The 23,254-nt window shown below is 26.8% G+C and overlaps 1 protein-coding gene across 4 annotated transcripts in view; it reads right to left on the bottom strand.

The window, feature by feature from the left end:
- The window catches only part of LOC111038960, a 40,532-nt gene that overhangs the window by 1,943 nt on the left and 15,335 nt on the right, over nucleotides 1-23,254 (bottom strand). Inside the window, exons 1-24 of one of the 4 annotated variants that reach the window (XM_022322232.1) lie at nucleotides 20,358-20,776; nucleotides 19,976-20,227; nucleotides 16,170-16,291; nucleotides 16,028-16,086; nucleotides 15,847-15,911; nucleotides 15,394-15,768; nucleotides 13,321-13,420; nucleotides 11,656-11,726; nucleotides 11,517-11,582; nucleotides 11,079-11,433; nucleotides 10,862-11,015; nucleotides 10,590-10,802; nucleotides 10,357-10,530; nucleotides 9,185-9,364; nucleotides 8,962-9,122; nucleotides 6,679-6,731; nucleotides 6,506-6,616; nucleotides 6,221-6,430; nucleotides 6,066-6,163; nucleotides 5,128-5,225; nucleotides 2,442-2,524; nucleotides 2,159-2,384; nucleotides 1,543-2,101; nucleotides 1,368-1,476 (exon numbers count right to left, since the gene is read on the bottom strand). In XM_022322232.1, coding sequence (XP_022177924.1) covers nucleotides 1,368-1,476; nucleotides 1,543-2,101; nucleotides 2,159-2,384; nucleotides 2,442-2,524; nucleotides 5,128-5,225; nucleotides 6,066-6,163; nucleotides 6,221-6,430; nucleotides 6,506-6,616; nucleotides 6,679-6,731; nucleotides 8,962-9,122; nucleotides 9,185-9,364; nucleotides 10,357-10,530; nucleotides 10,590-10,802; nucleotides 10,862-11,015; nucleotides 11,079-11,433; nucleotides 11,517-11,582; nucleotides 11,656-11,726; nucleotides 13,321-13,420; nucleotides 15,394-15,768; nucleotides 15,847-15,911; nucleotides 16,028-16,086; nucleotides 16,170-16,291; nucleotides 19,976-20,184 — 3,851 coding nt within the window. In that variant the 5' untranslated portion in view covers nucleotides 20,185-20,227; nucleotides 20,358-20,776. Of the gene's footprint in view, nucleotides 1-1,367; nucleotides 2,102-2,158; nucleotides 2,385-2,441; nucleotides 2,525-5,127; nucleotides 5,226-6,065; nucleotides 6,164-6,220; nucleotides 6,431-6,505; nucleotides 6,617-6,678; nucleotides 6,732-8,961; nucleotides 9,123-9,184; nucleotides 9,365-10,356; nucleotides 10,531-10,589; nucleotides 10,803-10,861; nucleotides 11,016-11,078; nucleotides 11,434-11,516; nucleotides 11,583-11,655; nucleotides 11,727-13,320; nucleotides 13,421-15,393; nucleotides 15,769-15,846; nucleotides 15,912-16,027; nucleotides 16,087-16,169; nucleotides 16,292-19,975; nucleotides 20,228-20,357; nucleotides 20,777-23,254 lie in introns of those variants that run through there. The other 3 variants (XM_022322229.1, XM_022322231.1, XM_022322230.1) reach the window with 3 other exon arrangements.

The raw sequence follows: 23,254 nt of genomic DNA, 5'->3' as shown, positions 1-23,254 counted from the left end.
TATTTATTTATTTATTTATTATTGATGATGTCAGTGCATAATTTGTTTACCCTATCTGAATCACACTCAACATACCAAATAAATGTTTAGCAGAACTAACCCAGTGTTGTTTTGATATTTTAGTACTTTTATTATAGTGAATTATTTATAGTTATAAAACATTAAGCTAAGAACATTACCTGTGTCCTTACAATGGCTTTTTACGATATTTTACTTTAATATAATAAAAATTTATAATTATTTTTAAATTGTAATAATTTACACACTTGTAAGTTACATAAAAATTAAAATATCATAAAATAGCCAACAGAGATACACATACAAATGTTTGTAACTTAAAATTCGATAAGAGGCAAATTAATTCTAACATTGAAATTAGGGTTGGTTCTACTCAACATAAATATGTTGTTGCACATGATTCCAAGAGAAAACAAATAATACCCAGAAATCCTCTTAAGAGTACGTCATACCCGCATGCTTTGTCTCAGTCTTACAAACACATGACATTGCACATTGAACGTTCCGAATAATTAATTTAACTCTGTTATATTTAATCTTAAAGTGAATTGACCTATAATCAAATTTAGTAATAACAAAATTATCAAGTCAATTAAATAGATTTTTTTTCATTCTTCAATTTTATCATTTTAAGATGTACAAACAATTTAAAATTATAGAATAGAATGCTCATAACTCGCATTAAAGTTGAATTATAGAAAAAAACCTGTCATTGCCTAGATAATATTCTCACTACTACATTTGATTATAATTAAATCGGAGTATAATTATTCAGAATGTACAATGTGCTATGTTGTGTTTGTAGGACTGAGACAAAGCATTATGGTATGATGTTCTCTTAATAGTTATTTAAAAAGTTTTAAGAATAAATAAGAAAAACCGATTAGCATAAAGCTAAAAACATTCTTTTAGTATTTACAGTTAATACTTTGATGACATTGAAACGTTATTAGTTTATCACTTTTATAACATATAAATAATTGTTGATTTTATTATTAAAAAAAAAATAATAATAGTTAAAGAAACTTGAAACAGAAAACTGTAACTTAAATTTCTATCCAAAATGAAATTTTAAGTTATTTATAGTCATTAGAAATTTTTTAAATCATTAGGCTTGATCAAAAAGCGAGATAAATCAAGATTCTTGATTAGTTATACTCATGGAACTTTAAGTATGTTGACACAACTTTTTTTTACAACCGTTTGAAGTTGTTAAAATTGTAACAAAAACTTGTCAAAATGCAAGTTATTTTATTAATATTTAATTATTTAGTATTTTTAAGCACAGTTTTTATTTTGCAACATGATAATAAAATATAAATATATACGTAAATATATATTTAACTCACTCTAAAACTTCTTCTCCTTCTGCTTCATCTTCATTTACATTTACATCTTCAGAATCAGAATCAGTATCACTTATAGGTTCTTCTTCATCATCAACATCTTCATCAGTTTCTAAATTATTTCCCATTTCAGCAAAATATTCTGCTCGATTAAAATGACCCCTATCATCATACTCACCATCTTCCTCATATTGTTCGTCTTCATCATATTGATCATTTTCATTAAATTGTAGGTTTATTTCTTCTTCTGCAATCCCAAAGTCTTCCTCTACAACATCTTCAATGTGGTTATCATAATATTGATGATTATTATGATACCTAATGTTATTTCTATTAACATTATTTTGCAATTGAGATGAAGGATTTGGATTTTTTGGTTGATTCTGAGAAGTTGAAGGTCTAGGAGAATTGGGTCCTGGGTTTCGATTTGGCAGGTTTGAAGGATTTGATGAATTCTGACAATTTGACAAGTTTATTGAATTTGATGCATCAGGTGGTTGTGTAATTCTGAATTGATTAGTAAGATTATAAGGGAATTGCGGGGGGGGGCCTTTTGGGGGGGTAAAATCGAGAACTGGCAACTTCATCCCCGCAGGCACATGACATCCTCGTTCTTTCATCCTAGCAAATATAAGATTATTTAGCTCTCTTCTTTGTATGCTGTTCTTAGATACTTCATCAGGATGGAACCAATTTTCCAAGTAACGAATTGGAAAAGTGTAATCTACGAGCGGCTTCTAAAAATAAAGTAAGATTTAGCTTTTTATGGATGGTATAGTAAATAGTTAACTTACTTTGAAAAAAAGTTTATAATAATAAAGGGCAAAAAGGCCACAATCGTAATAATTAGGTTGCTGAGGTACTTTCACTAAACATGCTTTAAAATTACTAGGGCTAAAGTCTCTTGTTCTGTCATTGTATCTAGTGATATATTCTTGCTCCACCCATTCACGTAGTGTGGCTGTGATTCTAGCACGGCAAGGACCACCACATAAAGAATCAAATACCAAAATGCAAGGCCTAAAAAATAAGTAAACTTTAATAACTTTAATTTCAATTAGTGATCGATAAATTTACCGTTGAACTAGTGTATGCTTATTTTTTATATGATTCGCCACATCAGTTTCATAATCAATTCCATATTTATTTAGATAGTTGAGCTAAAAAATATTAATACACCAAATTAAAATGAATATGTGTATATAAAATATCTAGCAAATTAAATAACAATACAAATGACTCAGGTGAGGATCTAGAACTGAAATTGGAGGGGAATCATTTATTTGATAAGGGCTAAAAGATAATACACAATTAAAAAATAATGAAAGTAAATTATTAATTAAAATTAGAACTTTATTAATTATTGTTAATTTTTAAAATTAAATCACAAAGTTTAATCTCCTTGGTTTTGTGAACATTGAGCAAAACAAGACCGGCGAGGCATTACCTTTACCGTTGGCTGTTTCAACGAAGCCACATCTAAAGTGCCTGAGAGTAGAGAATGATCGTTCCACTGTAGTACCACAAGAAATGTAGAGTATTTGCAATATAACATGAATATTTGAGTATAAATCTATGTCACACTGTTTTATCACCTGAGGTAGGGACTCGATAATTAAGGGCATATACTAGTTGCCTCCCGAAGCCAAAAGAATCAATAATTTTTACACAAATTGGCTCCAGACTTATCCTAAATTTTATAGTAAACAAAAAGGGTTAAGTACTAGTTGCCTCCCAATGGGCAGGTAATAAATTCAGCTAAACAATTTAAATCTAAGCAATGTTATAAGTTTATAACATATCATTTTTTTAGTTACCTATTATATTATTATTTTCATATTATATTATAGTTGAGTAATTTTTGTATAATGTTGTAAGTATATATCTAAGACTGATTTTTTTGACTGTATATCTTTTACTTCATAACACAGTATATTAAATTTTACTGAAATGTATGAATCATATATTAATTATGATTTATCTATAACATACTAAATAATTGTAAATTTACTATATTAAATTACCAAATATAATTGTATAACAATAATTTATTATATATACCTAAGACTGATTTTTTTTTTTATACAGTAAGTTCTCGTTACAACAAACTCCAAGGGACCGAATTTTTTTTTTGTTATAACGAAATTTTGAAAATTCGAATAAAAGCAAACTCAAAAACAATATGTACCTACATACATATGTATAATTCAAATGTAAATAATTTGCGGAAAAAATAAATAATTGTATTACATATAAATAATTGACAATTTTAACAAATGTAAATAATTTGTGAAAAAATAAATAACTTTATTATAGATAATCACACATAATGGCAATTTAATGGCTTGATAATTTCGTAAAATCGTATGCTTGTTATCTTTATATTAAATAAATTAAGAAGGGAAAATACATATATTTTAACCTGTACACTGTACAAATAGTTCGTTGTATCGGGATTTTTAAAAATCAATCATTTTGTTATATTGAGATTAGTTTAACATTGTTTTAATAGCTTTTCGGCAGGGAACTTCTAAGACTTTCGTTATAACGGGATTTTTCGTTGTATCGGTATTCGTTATAACGAGAACTTACTGTAATTCTAAATACCTATAATTTTAGTATGACGTTCTTCCTTAACTTAAAATAAAACTACAATGTTTACTATGATAAAAATAGAAAAATATCTATACATCTATAATATTAATTTATTAAACATTAATTATTATGTTTCTGTAAACTTAATTTTTATAGTTATATAACACATGTGTGTAGTATGTACTTACATGGTATATTATAAAAAAGTTTATGAACTACTAATTAATTCTATATGGGAGGCTACTCATAATATATAATTATGAACTACCTAATTATAAGAGGCAAATTGTGTATATTAACTTTTTATTTCCAATAACAATAGGAGAAAATCTGTATATTTTGTGAGGAAACTAGTATGCGCGGCTAATTTATCACCCTTTTATATTTAAGAGTTTTCATTTTGTAAACCAAAGCTGAAATTTCGAAAATACCATGTATAAATAAGGATCATGTAGAAATTTATTGTATATTTTAAATTGCTTCTTGTTTGGCTTTCAAGTCAACTTCTGAGAACTCAGATTTTGGTAAAAATACACCTGACTGAAATAATGACAGTTTCTTCTGGAGAAAGTCGTTCTGCTATAAATGAATTCAAGAGAAGAATATAATATATCCTTTTGCGGAAATATTTTTCAGCAGATGAACCTACCTGGCTTGTTATTTTCTCTTATTAATTAACGTTGTTTATAGTATTTTGTAACAAGTTATTAGAACCCAAATTAGTGATGAGTGAATAGCTATTAGCGGTGAACACGTCACTGTTCAAAAAGCTAATATAGACTTATATTAATACATTAAACGGGTTAAGAATAATCTTATCTTTTCGTCAAAAAATCTTATATTTCTGCTGATTTATAATTTGTTTTATATTTAGTCACTAAAAAAGAATTGTCAATCAGCTTATAATTGATTTTAATACTCCTAGAAGTTTAGCGGTAATTATGATTTAATAAACAAGTAATGATGTAGTTTTAAAGCATATAATATGTAATAGAAAATGAATAGTGTGAAAAAAATTTAAAAAAACTTAATTTATGCATATTGTATTAATTTTTTAAATAAACACGAAGAAGCCCATTTTAATATTTTTTAAGGGAATGGATCCGAGCTTAAAATGTTGAGACTTAAAATATGATATTGAAAATTTGAATTGTAAAAAAAATCTTACATTTGTATTTATATCAAACAACCAAAGATCTTCAACGTTAGGATCAGCTTCACAACGTTCTTGATTTACTGAGTCACATGGTGGCAATTTATATCGACCTATAATTTAAATAGTATTAACAATTATTACTGTCAACTACCCTAAGTTCAAAATATTATTATTTTAGAATGTGATAATAATAATTAATTTATACATATTTTAAACAAAGTTGATAATATAACACTGAGATTATTCATATGTATTCAGAATCATATCTTTTAATTTGATCTCCCAATTATAAAATTAATTATTACAAAAGTTATACAGAATATTTTTTAAGGTTTGACATATCATGTTATCTAAATTGTTTAAAACAACTTTTATCTTAGAGTTACATTAAAAACAAAATTTATTAACTGGTTTTGCATAAAGTTCTTCGTTTTTTCATAATTTTTTGTTTGTTTTTCAAAGGAAACTATTCTACATTTTTACTTTTAACCCCCCAAAGTACCAACTAGATTCGCTTTCCTACCAGAAAGGATTGGTGAAAACCAAAGCATTTTTACTATCCTAAAACATGATGATAGAAAAAAAAACACACACCATTGTAAAAGCAATACATTCATAGCTTTGCTCGGAACCTAAAACACATTTTTTTTGTTTTAAACAGGGTATATAGTAAAATAATAAATTAAACATAAAACCAATACGCCAAACCTTCAACAATATTATTCTTTATAATTTTTGTAATAAGTGTTATAACTCTAAGAATATTCAAGAGCCATGAAAAAACAGTTTTATGTGACTGTGTTTTGGTTTTAATGTTGAGCATGGTTAAAAGAAAACACATAGTGCAATGAAATCATTTTAAATACTAAATAGTATAAAATGTGTGTTTAATATTATAGTAAGTTAATTTAAATGTTATCATACATCTAACTTAAATTTGAAATATTTACCAGTAGTATCATCAGGTGTGTTTACAGATGCTCCATTTTTCACGTTGACCTTACCCGTTAGGTGAGGAAAACAAATAACAGCCATATACCAATGAGAACTAAAAAAATATTAATTTAATAATAATTTTATGGTTTAATGCTAATTGAATGCTTACTTTTCATTTATTGGTACAAAAATGAAATCTTTCTTGAATATGTCCACATGTTTAGTCCATTTTCTTACCCTTTGGTGTCTAACCTTTGCTGGCGAATTCATTGATATCTCAGTAGGAGTAAAAACTTTTGCTAATACAGAATAAAAGTATGTACTGAAGACACACGAACGGCTTCTTTCTTCTTCATTTAATTCATTAGTATATACATAACTATAATGCAAAAAATATTTTTTATAACATTACTCAAAACTATTAGCTTATATAATTTTAATTAAAATAAATTACTCCATATAATATTCAAGAAGAATATCATTCAAAAATTCAGTTGAACTCAACATTTTGTAGTCCAATATTCTGACGTAGTGGGTTCTTTGACTTAATCTATCTACCAGTATCCTAGAAAAGAATATAATAAATTAAAAACAAAATTTGTCATGTTTAACAGATTTCAAACTTACACAGACGTCATATCAGGTTTATCCACTTCTTCTTTTTCACATTTCTTCTTGCTCTAAAAATTAAATTTTAAATATTTCTATTTAATATAATATGGTAATTATATAGATAATTAAAAGTTTGTAAATTATTAAATGTAACTGTCAAATGGTATAAATATTAAGTATGCGCCAAAATTAATTATATGCAAATATTTCTAATAAAATAAATATTACATTTTTCTTTTTAAGAAGGCGTAACCTAAACTTATCTGTTTTTGCAAAATCTTACCAAAGTAGAACATAGCAAATTTACATTTTCAGAACCATAATTGAAAGCTATGGTGCAATAACCAGATATCTTCACAATTAAAAACTAATTCAGTATATGGATACTTTAACGTTTAACATATGATTTCAATTTATAATAAATCACAAAATTGAATGACTGCAAGCGAGGAGCGAAACAAGAAAGGTCAGTCCACTCACCCAAGATTTACTTCAAGTTTGTGTACAACCACAACCTCTGAGTGAATAGAGAATCTCAAAAACTCAAAAATCAATTTAAAATGGCTAAAATGCATTAATTAGTTTTAATCAATGGATATTAGTATTATTGGAGTTACTAAATGTTCTTATACTAAATATTATATCCATTCGTGTTATTTGAATATTTATTGAATGGTGTTATTGCAAAGAACCATAGACAAGTTTTTCCTTTATCAAAAATTATAATTTGTAATTTTGATCAAAAAGTGTAGAATTTCGGATATTACATAGGCCCTGTCAATTTAAGTTTAGATATCACTTACAATTCATATTAGTCTATTTCCCCAGTATAACAGTCCAGAAAATTAAAAAGTTATTTCAGTTATGCGCAAGATATTTACAAAATACAAGTTGTTTAATTGATTAAAAAAAAATGCAGCCCTTAAAACTATTTTATTGATTAATGTTCGTAACAGTGTATGCATTTTATACACTATGGTTAGACACCATAAAAACTGAAAATCTACTCAAACAAACAATACATTGAGCATAACAATAATTGTCGAATGTTTTATGTTTTTAATAAAAGGAAATTCATTTTGTAGGAAGATCATTAATAAATAAACATATTTTTGAAGCCATAGTATATATACATATTATATATATTTTATTTTTAGTCAATTTATTAATTTAAACTTTTTTAAATTGTACCAAGCTCTAATTTTGCTAATTTTGGGTCTACAAGTTGATAGAACAAAATTACTCGGAAATTTTTTCCATAATTTTGATACTCAAAATAGGAGTTGCAGATTAAAAAAAACATAGTAAATTTAAGTGCTGGTCGAGTATTCAAATTTAGAAAATGGTAGAGTACTCGACTCTAAATATTTTTGTACTTGTTAATATAACTTAAATAGAGTACTGGTCTAGAAACCCGGCCATTTCAATTAAACACATACTAATAATTCTCCAAAAACTAAAAACCAAGTGAACAGCCAACCCTGACTTGATAATCATATTTTTTATAAAAAACTACACAAAATTGTATAGTAAAATCAATAATAATATATTTTACAAAGGAAAAAAGACCATATTTCATTATACTGAATTTTAAATGAGCATTTTCCAAAAAACCTTGTAATATACCTAAATATAATTTTACCAAATAACATATTACTAAATATATGTATATGATAATTATTAATCATCTATTGGTCAAAACAATTAACCTTTTAAGATTAATATTTAATTTAAGTTAACAATATAGCTATAAAGTACATATCAGTGTTCGGAAAGTTCACTAAAAAAATTAATTAGTTCACGTTCCGTCCTTAAAAAAGGAACTTGCTTATGTTCATGTTTTTTTCAAATGAATGAGTTCACGTTCATTGAAAAATAAATGTGCTCACTGAGTTGTTTATTTCATTTTCTTAAATTTTTAAATAGAAATTTTAATAAAAAAATATTATTATTATTATATAATATAATTAATCAATATATTTTTAACATATATTTAATAAATGGTAAATAGATTGAGCATCTTAAAAATCATTCAAATTCATTCAAATATAAACATCATTCATGTTCAATTTGAATCGACATACTGCACGCACATCGTTCACTAAATACAAACATGCGTTCATGAACAACGCTCTTTCAAAACACTGGTACATATTATATAATATAAAATTGATTCCTAGTTTTTAAATTGTTGCTTTTAGTTTTAAAAATATTTAACAATAAAAAAAATTATAGTACCAGTAATTTTAATATATATATATATATCAGTCTATAATATAAACAACTTTAAAAACATACCTCATCATCATCCTTTATACGTGAGTTAAGTAGTTTGTTGGCATGGCTTGAGGACAAGGTTGAATACTTTTTTTTAGGTAATTTCTTTAAAACTTTTTCCAATTGATCTAATTCAATTTTTTTTAAATGAAAAAACCAAATTATTTTATTTACCACGGCATCTAAAACAACATTTATAAAAATATTAATGATAAATAAGAAAAAGAAAAAAACTTTTTCTCACCTTTACTAAGCGGATTATAGAAATGCTTTTTGTTATCTTCATTCATATTTAATAAACACTGAATGCCAACAGCAGCTAAATGGTCAGTATAAATTATAATAAAAGGTTGTTTTTCTCCATAAAAAGCCATAATTTTCACAATATTGTCCATTTGTAAATCAATAGTTACTGGCTCACTTTCTAATAAAACACATAATATATATTTCTTAAGTACAAGTAAATTTTTTTCATTTTTTAAGATTAAGAATGAAGTGATTGAGATCACCTTTAACTAGATCTAAATTTTTAGTTGATTACTAATTAGGTACTTAATCAATAATTTAACTTTTATTCATAAAATAGTTACTAATTATTTATTTTAAATTACTATTTAATCCTTATTGAAATCTCAACTACAATTTAAGTAACATATTAGATTATATATTTTATATATTCTATTGATATTCTTTACTCTATGGCATGTCTAGTTAGCATTAGATACGAGGTTTATTTGAAGCGAGTTTGATTTAAATACCTATCTATTTAACTATAGAAGAATCATGAGTGTAAGCAAGTTTTATAAGCATGTAACCTAAATGTAATTTAAATTATAGCTTGCTTCCAAAATAAATTGGGCAGCCTTGCACTTTAAAAACAATTTGGTGGGTGTAATATGATATGGTAAAAGATGATTATAAGGACGCTACACAGGCATTTGTTGTCTCCGTTGTACAAGTGCATAACATAATAAATTTATGATCAGCGGTTTACAATCAGCTCAGCTTTATTGGTTTAAAAATTTGAGTGAATTGGCCTATAATGAAACTTGATGGTAAAAACATTATCTGTATTTGTAAGTGGGTTTTTTAGATACCTCATAATTCGCCTAAAAACTGAATTATAGTATAGAAGAACTCGCATACAAACACAGATAATGTAGCTATCATCAAGTTGCATACTCAATTGACTATAATTATTAAACAAAGATAAAAGTGAATCGCTGAGCGTAAATTTGGCATGTTATGCACCTTTAACATGGAGACATCTGTATAGCATCCACTTAAATTGTATTATTATTGGATACTAAACAAACAATGAAATAGGTATTTTTTCTGGAGCACAAACAACATAACACAAATGCATTAAAAATGAAAGAAATTAAGTTATTAATAACTAATTAAGTATCAACTCACCAAGATTACGTATCACCATACGTATTCCATGCAGACAAACTAACATATCACCGTTGCGTGCTGGAACCGTTTGGAAACTACCAATGTGTACAGAGTTACATTCTTCAATTTTAAAATAATCTTTAATACTCAAGTCTTTCTGCCATAATTTATCTTCCAAAAGTTTAGGATTCGCTAAAAAAAAAGGACTTATTATCATAAGGATATATTATATATATATATAAGAAGCATACAAGTTAATTTGTCTGTATATTTGTTTAAAGCTTCGGCTGTCTCAACTTTAGTAATATCAGGTTCCACAGAATCATCGTCTTCTTCTCCAGATGATAAAACTAACACATCTGATTCTTCATTCAGCGATACTGAATTTATGGAGCTCGAAGGAACATCAATAGGCTTTATAGGAGTAACAATTGGACCCTCAGGAACTATATTTGCTGAAGTACCTAATAGTAAAAGTAAATTGATTGTTTAATAGTTTTAAGTCCCTAGGAAAATAACTTACTAGGTGTTTCAATCCTTGTGACTGTAACATTTTTTAAATGAGAAGCCATACGACATGCTGCACAAACTTCATCTTCTGATACAACTTTGCACTTTATACACTTTTTTACATCTTTCACTGGTGACTGATGTGTTACTGTTGGTTTCACATTCTGCTGTTACATGTTTAATTAATTATCATTAAACATTTAATGAAATAATTTTAAAAAAAGACTTACACATAGATTAACCACTTTTTTAGGAGTTGATACTAGGGTTGATGTAGGGTGTTTTGATGACATGGGAAGCTGTTTATTGCTGAGTTTCTGTTTATTTGATGTTTGAATATGTTTTGCCGTAACCATATTATGTTTGAGAGAAGTATTATTGGATTGATTATTAGATACATGATGTTTTATATCAGTTTGCTTAATTGTGGAAGGCAGCATTTTTGAAGAGATATTTGATGATGCAGGTTGTTGTTTAGCGATATTTGATATTTTAATTGTTTGTTTAGACGGTGGTTGTTGATTTATTGTATGAATCTGTGATTTATTAATACTGACTTGATTGGATTGATTTTTTGAGTTGGAACTGATAAAATAAATTAGTTTTATCAAACAATTTAATCTTAAATCAACAAAATCATACTTTTGGTTATAAATATTGTAACTTACATATTATTGTGACTAGTTGGGCTTGTCTTAGTACTAGTTGCAGTGACACTTTTTGTTTCAGAAGACCTAAACATTAATAATTAATTAAAAATAACTGAAAAAAAAACGTATGAATACAAAAAATAATAATATATATTACCAATCAAATTTAGGGGGTTGTAAGACATCTGAATTTTGTTTTAGAGTTTCTAATTCTTCTTTACTAACTGTCTATATAGAAAAAAAAAATTAATAGTATTAAATAATTATGTTTAACCAAATTGAAATATAAATATACAGGAACCACAAATGGAAAGTGATGTAAATTTTATAACTTTGATACATGTCTTTACTGTCAATAAAATGTATGTTTAATATATTAAAATTCAAATCATAACTAAGCACAATTAATAAAATTTTGTTGTGATTAAATTTAAGTAAATATAATCAAGGTCACATGAAGTAAACTATTTATTACTAAACATAAATAAATAAATATTTTTTTCTCTATAATATACAGTGCATCCCATCTTGTATTAACCACTAAATATCTCAGCTGAATAACCTTATATTGAAAAGAAACACACATTTTGAGAAAATTTCAAATTTTTAACTAGTTTGATTTGTGAGTGAGTTTTTTGGAATAGCAACTCTTTTTTTCACTAGATAAGGATAAATATTTTTTTATAAGTCATTTTGATACATTGGTCATGGTCCTAATCCTAAAATTAACTGAGAAAAATTTGTTTGATTTTTCCAAAAACATTGCATATTTGTATTCAGTGATTTTTACATGGATTTGGAAATTTTTATTATGAAATAAAATGTATATTACTTTGTTATATATCATTTTTTTTTTTTAATTTAGCAGCAACAAAGAAAACAATGGGGGAATGTTGAACACATTATGAGATAAAAAATTAATTTGCATAAAAATAATATGCAATTAGGTAATTAAAAAAATAAAAAATAAAAATAATTTTCCATTTCATGTAAAAAATCACTGAACACAAATTAGCCACACAAATGTGTTATGGTAAAATTACCGCTGTAAAAAGAATATTCATCCAAATCTAATTACAAAAATAAAAACCGCTATTAAAAAAAAACACAAATTGTTATACACAAGCGCAAAACCAAAGTAGTAACAAATTTTAAATTTTAACATGGTATAATATTTTAAAATTATTATATAAATTATATACACTTTAACTTTTTTTGAATTAAATAACAGAAAAAAACAGATAATGTTCTTACATTTAAGTACCAATGTTATAGTTTGATTTTGTGTAGAATTACAAACAACAAAAGTAGAATAATATACACATCCATTATAAATAGATGAAATATTTTTGAAGTTATCACGGCCAGACCTAAGTGCAGTGTTTGGGTCGGTTACCACTTATGACATTACACAGTGCATGCACACTAGATGACATATCAATTAATAAAACAATAACTAATCAATTTTTAAATTTAGTTATGACTGTATAACAATGACACTAGCTCTATTTGTGAATATTAAAGTGAATGAGAATACAATACACCATACTAATGTAATGTATCAACAAGTCTAAGTGTTTGGTAGATTTAAATTTAGTGTCACAAAAAAATGTATGGTATTAAATGTCAATGATTATTGTGAATTAGTTATTTTCAGAAAAAAGTCAAGAATGATAAGAACTTAAATGATTTGTTTTAAACAAAAAGTATCTAAAAATATATAAAATTCAAATACTAAAAATTTATCTGGTAATTCTTGTTTTGCAATTATTGAGAATAAATAAATAATATAAATACAATTGTATTTATTCTATACACTAACCTTTTTCATGACCATACCCATAGCAATGAGAAGTTGATCCATCATCTCTGGTCTTGTAATCTCAAACATTTCATTTTTAGTCTGTATTCGAAGAATTTCCCTGTATAGAAGTCAAATTAGGAATATTATATAAAATAATTAAATTTTTGGCACACATTTTACAGTATTATATTCAAAATATCAGTTAACACTCAATAATCAATATCTATACTCTATTCAAGGTAAGAAAAACTGGCGGCAACCAGTTTTCGATGGTGATAGTCAGGCCACACTCGTTGGTCACCACCCCCAACAAGTCAACTATCTATCTAGTAGTGTTAGGTTAGGATACTATGCACAAGTCCAATACCGATTGTGTTTCTTAACTTGAACAAAGTTTAATTAAGTTCTATAAGGATTTCGAATATACTTGTTGCAAATGAAAACGGACATACAAATAAATATTTTATATTAGTTTATTGATAATGTTATTCATACTTGTACATTTAGTTAAAAATGTTATGCCTATTTAAGCTTTAAACTCTTAAGTTTGAATTCATTATAATAATTGATTTGTTATCTAAGTAGAACTGGTTTAAATTTACTTTGTACTGGTACAAATAATCAAAGGATATTTAGGATAAGCTAGAGTTTACAAGAGTTCTATAAGAATACACCGTAAATTAATATCATAGTATAAACTTAATAAAATAAATGTGAACTATACTCCGTCCAGTTAGAGAACTTGCCAGGGCCAAGTGAAAATCAGTTTATTTCCACAAATCACCCTGATCAGTTATTCCCACTGAGACTCAGTTACTTGGAGGGGAAAATCAGGCCTAGACAATAACTCAATCATAAGACAACATGCCGTGAACCAGCATGTTCACTTGCTGGACAGAGTGTAGATAAATAGTATTTAGATTACATTCCATAATAGGTAAGCCCATAACATAATTTTATTTTATACTTTTTATAAAAATTATGAAATTTGTTTAGTCTTCATTGATAAAACTTTCAAATTCAATTAAAAGGAAAAATAAATGTAAATAAAATATACCAATACAAGCAAATACCCTAATATGATGTTTTTTTTACTTATGGTATTCTATCAAAAAACTGTATGTTTTAGTTAAAACTATAATATAAAAACCACATAGTTTATATACCTTTTGATCGATTAAAAACATTTAGATGATAATAATTAATTAATAAAAATCTTTAAGTTTTAATATATTTACAAAAAAATATTTGTAATGAATTCAAAATTTATTACAACCAGTTAACAAGTTTTTAGATTTTTAATACCCAAAGTTTTGTATTTAAAAATATAAAGCAATTCAAAAATGGTTAGAACTTAAAATTACTAATAATAATTAGTAATATATATATTTACGTCCTATTTCACATAAAATAGAATAGATAATGGTTTAAAACTAGAGATATTGAGTGTATCCAAAAAAAGAGTGTAAAACCTACACATGTCTCCATTTTAATTAATAACAGAAGAAAACAAATTTTAGGTTCAGAATAATCCATTTTACTGTGTAGTTTCAAGTACGCTAAATATTAAAGTAATTTGACCTGCTATTAAATTTAAAGCTAAAAATATTATTTAGGGTGTCATGTCATTTTTTAAATTATTATTTTCATTTAAAAACATGATATGAACATTTTGGAATTGTAAATGTTTTTCAAGTTGTAAAATACTCATAAATTGTTTCAAAATTAAAATATCCATACAAAGCTTACTGAAGTTCTAAATAATATTCCTAATTTTAAATTGTATAATAGATATATATAAATTAAAAATAATAGAGTTCAACGGATTATGCCGAATGTAGAATTTGATTAGATGTGTTAATAAGATAGCGACATACATTCTTTTAACTTAAACATACTTATGCTGAGGCGCTACATGCACTAAGTGTTCATTAAACATGATTTAATAAAATATGAATGGTTCATTCAATTTTAGTTAAAATATTTAATTGATACACTTTTTATGTAACCTTTATACTATATGATTATTGTGTGAAATATAAACTAAATAATTAATGTTTACTGCATGCAATATAAATTAAAAAAAATTACTGGTTTGAGTTTGTAAATCCACTTTTATTGCCAATATCATCGAACTTGAACTGATTGTCCGTCATAAAGAAATACTTCTTTAAGATTCCATCCTCATTTTTATTAATATTTAAATGTGAAGAATCCTCCTTACAATTCAATTCTGGTTTTGGTAATTGTAGTTCTTCATTTGAAGACTGTACACAAGGGATCTCTTGAGAAGATCGAATAACAGCATTTGACGTTGAAGGGATACATGTCGCTGCATTAGTACTAGAAACTATTGTATCATTTTTCTTTATTTGATGATTTACAACTTGGTTTGATATAACAGGATTGTAATCTTTACGAGGCTTGGTCGGTTTAGTAATTGAGAGTCTAGGCTTTTTAATTGTCCTATAAATAAACACAAATTATTCATAAATATTATTGATTTATAAAATACATTAATTTTAGTTTTGTTTTAAAAATTACCGATTAGAAATTGGATATGATGCAGTTCTTTTAGAATTTTTTTGAGTTTCTTTACTATTAGGAGCCTAAAAATTTAAATATAATAAAACGCAACACTTAGTCAACCAAGTTTTTTAAATAATAATTTTATGTTTTTATTAGGTATACATAATTTTGGAAGAGTAATAAAATAAAAACTCACAGATTTGTCTGGCTCACAAGACAGAGGTACAATTGAAACTGGAGGTGATACTGGCACACCTAAATTATAAAATGTTCAACAATATAAATTTTAAATTTTTCAAAAGATAAATTCAAATAATTATAATAAAATAGTATCATACTCCATGGTGGTCGGCTGGCAGAAGCTATTGCAGGTTGTTTCACTAATGGTAAACTTGGAGTAATTGATATATTTGGGTTATTAAAAATCTGATGTGTAGGCAATATGAGTGTTCCAGTAATTCTAGTTAAAAACACAAAATTAAAATTAATATACAAAAATAAAGACAAAAACTAACCAAGCCTAAACATTTTTACTAACACTAAAAAAGAACAACCTGTACACATACTCTGTCCAGCAAGAGAATGCAATACGGACAGATCAAAATCAGTTTTTCTGCACATCCCCAAGCGACAACTTGCCATAGAAGAACATGTTTCAGGGTAACGCAGAGGGAGGAGCAGAATTTGTGAGTTCTCTCACTAGACAATAAATATTTATATATTTTTATAGCTCAGTCATAATAGTTTGAAAATTTTACCGTGTATGGAAATTGGTAATTTCAATATTTTATGAAAAATTCTAGTGTCTATAGTTAAGTAGAATTTTTTTCTTTACAAAAGAGAACATAGAAACTACTAATTAGATTCACCAAAATAACAAGGAAGTGTTAATTTCCAGATTCAGTCATTAAAAAAAAAAAAATTGCACAATTTCATTTCTTTTTTATTTTCCAAAAACTAGCTCCTATATTGTTTTCTTAATTTTACATAAAATATGTAGGCATTATCATTATGGCAAATAGATGTTTCATAGCTTTCAATTATTAAGATAGGACATTTGTTTTATATTTATTAAGTTTTTAAATTGCATTAATATACATTATACTGACATTTTACGTTTTAAAAAATTGATTTAAATTTAATGATTTAATTTCAAGGGAACCAAGTGTCTTTTCTTAATAATTGACAGAACATGGACAAAATGCCCATGAACTGATTTTTCGACGAGGATAAAACTTCAATATAAACTCAGTTTATATGAAAACAAAATATGAAGAAATAACTTTACTTTGTTTTTATTTTATTGTTACATGATTTTTTTAAACATAACATTTATGCAGTGGCAGCACATGAAATTAGATAGTTAAGACAGTTTCTTGGTAAGAATTAATATTTATGAATACCTGAATAAGTTTTACTAAGGTTACTAGGGTCCACTGTAGAATTAAAATGTAATTTTATACAATTTTAAATTATGACCACTTCTACAACCTATCATCAATTAAATTTGGGGATGTATTAAGTTTCACTCGTATTGATACCATTGATGTTTCACTCATACTCTAGTCTACAATGAGTATGCACTCCACAAAAAGCGCACTCTCATATATGGATTACATTTTAAGAGTAGAATTGTATAAACTAAATTGATATATATACCTACAGTGTCACCAGTCTAAGTCTTGAATGTAGGTACCACATAATATCTCAGTCGGACAATCTTAAATTTAAATGTTGTTTGTTGGGATAGCTAAGGAACTATCAAAATATAATTTTTGAGAAAATTTCCCAATTTTACCTCTTTTGGTACACATGGATTATAACTTGAGTTATTTAAATAACAACCAATTTTTTTACACTGGATTTGGATGAAAAATGTTTCATCATTTTTTTCAAAAAAATGATTTGCTAAAACCAAAATTGAGCGAGTTTCGGTTATATTAAATCTGCAAAATGAATAATTTAATACTTAATTGTTTAATAATAATTTTCATACTAACCTAAGGTTTAAGTCAATGGCAAAATTCAAAAAAATGTACCAGTTAAGACCTTACTAAATGGTAGATAACAAAAAAATATTGATGATCAAAGAACTATTTTGTGGTACTGCATGCTTGATATAAATATAAAAATCTGTCGTTGTGAAGCCCTCATATAAAATACAATATGTAACATAATCACACAATCAAAATTTCAAATTATTGTATATTTATGTGCAATAGTTAGTTAACATCTTAAAGTGCATCGAATAAATATTTCAAACTACAGTAGAATTCAATAGTTATAGTTTTTGAAAAATTAGAAAAAAGTTATGGGACAAAGATTATCCAGTGTCAAAATATTTTGTTATTTAAAAAATTAGTTATACTGCATGCATACCAAAAGAGTTAAAATAGGGAAATTTCCTCAAAAATTTTTTTTGATTGTTCCTCAACAATCACATAAAACGTCATTTAAATTCAAGGTTGTACAACTAAGATATTAAGACATATCCTTACAGCAGAATATACCTATACATTACATGTACATTGGAATATACAAGGGGAGGGGAGAGGGACAAAAATTGTTCATTACATTCAGTAAATTAAATTGTTCATAAAATGTTCATTAAAAAAATTCAATTTCAGATAAAATTTGATTGCAATTAATCAGGGAACGAATATAGGTAGGCATTAGTATTTCTATATTTTAAGTTAGAAAATATTTAAAAAGTAAGCTAAAAATGTGTTAAATACCAACATAGAAAAAAAAACATTTAAATTTGTATTTCCCTTTTTTAGTTGTTTTTGACATTGGTAATTTTGATATTTTCCATTAAATTTTTCAGGACAGGTATTTGAACATATTATATCTGCATAATCCAATAATATTAGGCAAATTGTATTCATTTATGATTTTGTAACCTATGTTTGAATAAGGAATAAAAACCAGTAGGAATTGTAATAAATTGAAAAACATCAAAAATATGACTGCATTTATTTAACAACTGACTTATAAATTATATAGGCATATTCTATCCATTACTTTTTCAATATTGACTTTATATCAACTTAAATTTGATCAGGTTTTATTTTTGCAACTCATTTTAAGTTACCAATTATTCACAAATTATTTCAAAGTAAATGCTGAGCGATGCCGAGGTAGATGCTAGGAATAAATCTATTCAAAGAACCAGTATGTACACTATGGAGAACTTGGTTCAATGTGGTTGTATACCTACTACTGCAAAAATATACTAGTTATTGGTATCTAGCATTGTTAGATTAGTTGGTGAGTATTGAAAAAGCCAACAGAAAATCAATTTTCTCTAATGACTATCCAAGTAAAGCTGATCTGTTAGCTGCATCAAAAGTGGTTGGACGTTGAAGGAATATTAAAAATATTCAGAAAACCAGGTAAAACTGTACATTTCAAGTTAAAAAGGTTTTAGAAAAAAAATATTGGCTTGTTTTAGTGAACAACAAATTATCTTATTTTACATTAAAACATTACTTTGATCTATGTGTGGGACAGTAAGAAAGGACCTAAAAGCTAATTTAACATTATTTTTTTCAGACGATCCTTCTATTAGAATCTATTTTATATTTAGTAAAAACCTAATAAATCCCAGAAACAACATCTGTATAATATATTATTGTCGCTCTTTGAAAGCAAAAATATATTCACGGTTGTAGATATTTATCAAAAAAAGTTTGGACACCTATTTTACCTACATACAAATATAAAAACAGTAAAATGTTGTGTGTGGATTTTGTTATTTTCATGGCATATTTAACAAATGGTATTATAAATATTTATGCATTTTGTATATTCATAAAAATCAGTTAACAATAATAATTTAAGACCATACATTACAATTAGACATTTACAATCATCTCTAAACATAAGAGATTAATTATAAATTATATTTTTTATGAATCATAAAAGAAAGAAAACACTAGGTACCAGGTAGCTAGGTAGCAGTTTATATCACATTATTATTATATTGCATTTAGGTATAGGTACTAATATTATTATCACCCATTTAATACAAATTAAAGATACCTTGTAAATAATAACAAGAAACAACAAAATGAAGTGACTCAAATTTCTGGAAAATAATATTATATTTTATAAAGCAAAGGTAAGTTATATAGATACTTACTTTTTGGTGTCTGGATCCATAATGGGTGTAAGTCGAATTCTAAAATAATTACTAGGATCAGCACCTAGCGGTAAGCGTGAATATTTCTTCGTATACTCTTCCAATGGTAGTTGATATTTTGCAGTAGGGAACAACTTAATAAGTTGAAATATATCACACTTCAGCTGTGGATTCGAATCGCCACCTCCAGTCAGGCCCACCGAGAACATTGTAAATAATTGTTACCAAAATTGTTGATAGCACTTTTGACAACTGAAAATGAGCAAAATGAAAACCTCGCATGAGTCACACAACAAAAACAACAATAACAACAACGGGAACAGCAGTAAATACAATAACAATGTGTATACAATCACGAAGCGGTTTGCAACTGTCTGTTTACCTTTAAGATCAAGTCCGGTGCTGCTCATATTACGTGTTGACGCATGTCCGACACGACGGACGATTCACATAATTAAGGGCGCATACTACACGATGGGGTAACACAACGGAGATTCAAAATAGGGAACTTTGCTAACAACGGTGAATGCGTAAGTGGTCATCAGCATCGGCTGCTGCTGAAACGTGCGAGTCTTCCGGCTATGTCAGGGCACCATGAAAGCGATCGAAATTACGAAGGTAAAAGCAACAACAGAAGAAAATACTTTTACCAGCAGCCGCCAAATACCAAAATGCGGAAAAATAATAATAATAATTTTATTACTAAACTTATGGTGGCGTCGGCGGTAGGGGCGTACAATGGTGGACTACTGTGAACTGTATACCGACAACAACGGACGGAGTGACAACAGTGTGTTTCTGCGCCAGTGTCGACTATTGGAGAACGCGAACGGCGCCGAATCTGTATTTTTGGTTAGGGGGGCGGGCCGTAATACCGTATGGAGGTAGAACTAGCGCGTCTGTTATCTGTTATCACGCCGTAATCGCAGACGTTGGTGGCATTGCATGAGTGTCGAGATACACGGTTCGGTTTTTTCGTCACCGTACCGACTACCGGCTAAGTGCCACCAACTACCAACGATACAATATTTATTAATTAATAATATTTGTTCTTTACCAATTACTGAGTAGTCATCAGTAATTACCAGGGCTCGGGACTTATAGCACTTAAAATCATTCAAATAAGCGCTTAAAAAAGCGTTAAAAAACATCATTATAATAAGCACTCAAATAAGCTTAAAAAATTTAAATTCAACAAAAATAAAAACTAAAAAATCAAAAAATAAATAAATCTTTATCTTTATATTACAAAAAAAAATGAAACTTCACTTTCGGGATTTTATGGACTTTCTGAAAAATAAAATGTAAACAATATTTACAAATAATTGAAAAATAATTAATTAATTAATTAAATACGCGGCAACGTAGATAAGATAAGAATTATTTATAATTTTAATTCTATCAAAAACAACTTTGCAGGAGAAAACTATATAAAACTAGAAAAACTGATCGAAAAAGCAAAAGTAATCATAAAAACTGGAAATTAGCATTTTTTTTTTTAAATCGCTGAAAAAAAGCAAAAAAAAGCACTTTCAAATATCATATTGAACGTGTTGTAACATGACACACTTCCATAGCGATCTGCTACTAAAAGTCAATCCATAAAAATAAGCAAATACTTTAAGTCCCGAACCCTGGTAATTACTAATTACTAATTAGTGTATCCGAATACGATTTTGTAATAAATTGTACGCTGTTTGAGCCTGTTTACTTGTGTAGTTGTGTCTTTTACTTAAGAAGACGTTTCGCCCCTTGAGAAATATGCCGTAAAAACACATTTTCCTAATTCCAATTACAAGGCTTATTGGAGGGTTTTATGTACGATTTGTTTGTGGTAAAATGTTTAGCAAAAACGCAACAAAAATCAAATATTGGGAAAACGCGTTACTTATTAACAATTACAGAAATCAATACATTTAAAATTAGTGCATAGCAAGTGTATAGTGCAAAATGGTATTATACAGAACCGGCAACAACAGTTCGATACCAATATGCGATTTACTATAGTAACTAAATACTAGTGGTACATTATTAAAATTATTGTTATTTGTTTGGTAGACTAAGTGGGTATTATAGTCTGAAAATATTAAACATGTGGTTATTAACTCATAACTATTAAATTAAATGTAAGCGGGGATAGGAGATCCGAGGAATGGACAAGGTATACAGGTATTTAAGATTATAAAAAGTTTTCCGTTAAATTGTTAGTATTTGTGGTTGTTATTTGAACGATGGCCACTGGGGATTAAACATTATTTTACCATTAACTTTTATACAGTTATGAAAGTATGGAATACATGAACATTATTTATTAATACAAAAACCCTATTTTATAAAAAGTTTTACTAATTAAATTATTTTTTTGTTTGTACAATATTATCACATATTGTATAAATATATTTATTAATTGTAATTATTTCAGTTCCTATTCTAATAAAGTACCTAATTGTACAATGTTTAAGAAATACATAATATACTTAAAACATATTGATTAGGTATACGGTATACTTACTTAAGTTATAAAAAATAACTTAACAAATTATACAAATACTATATTAAAAAAAAATACATTAGTATGCAAGTACTAAGTATATAAGTTATAATATGTTCTTTAAATATCGGGGACATGGATCTATCCATAGTATATGATCATAGATATAAGGTACCTGGTACCACGCAGTCTTACGACTAGGAATATTTATATTTAATATTAATTTGGTTGTTGAATGTTGTGGTGGTGATTATAATATATTAATGCATTATAATTTATTTTTATTACAAATGTTTTTTTTAATCTTATGCTATTGAATGTATTTTATTTTCTATAGACAAACATTATACTTCTTATTAGTTAATATAGGGTAATTCAAATATTGAAATAAGGTCAGAGACAAAATTTGAGTTTTAAATTTGGGGAGAGGACTAAATTTTTTTAAATCAAATTCTTGAGGTTAACGACAAGTTGTTTTGAAATTGGAATTTTTTATTTTTCCTATTTCGTCAACAAATGAGAAAAGGTCATTATTATTTATGAATATTAAAATTTGGCCACTACATCAAACTAAATTATGGGCCAGAAGAAAAATATTTTAAGCGCTGAGACTACCCAATCCGGTCCTGGTAGAGAGCCTTAATAATATATTATTATCTAGGCTCTCTAGTATAAGGTTACCAAACCTAATGGTATTACCAAACCGCAGTACTTAATATCCGGTAAGCACTTGACGTAGCGTTATGTATAGTAGTATTAGTAGTAATAATTGAATCACAATGTAATAC

The sequence above is a fragment of the Myzus persicae genome, unplaced genomic scaffold, assembly GCF_001856785.1.
Source record: "Myzus persicae strain clone G006 unplaced genomic scaffold, MPER_G0061.0, whole genome shotgun sequence".
NCBI classification, from domain to species: Eukaryota; Metazoa; Arthropoda; class Insecta; order Hemiptera; family Aphididae; genus Myzus; species Myzus persicae.
The sequence above is the reverse complement of the archived record's forward strand: the minus strand, read 5'-3'. Positions and strand labels throughout refer to the sequence as shown.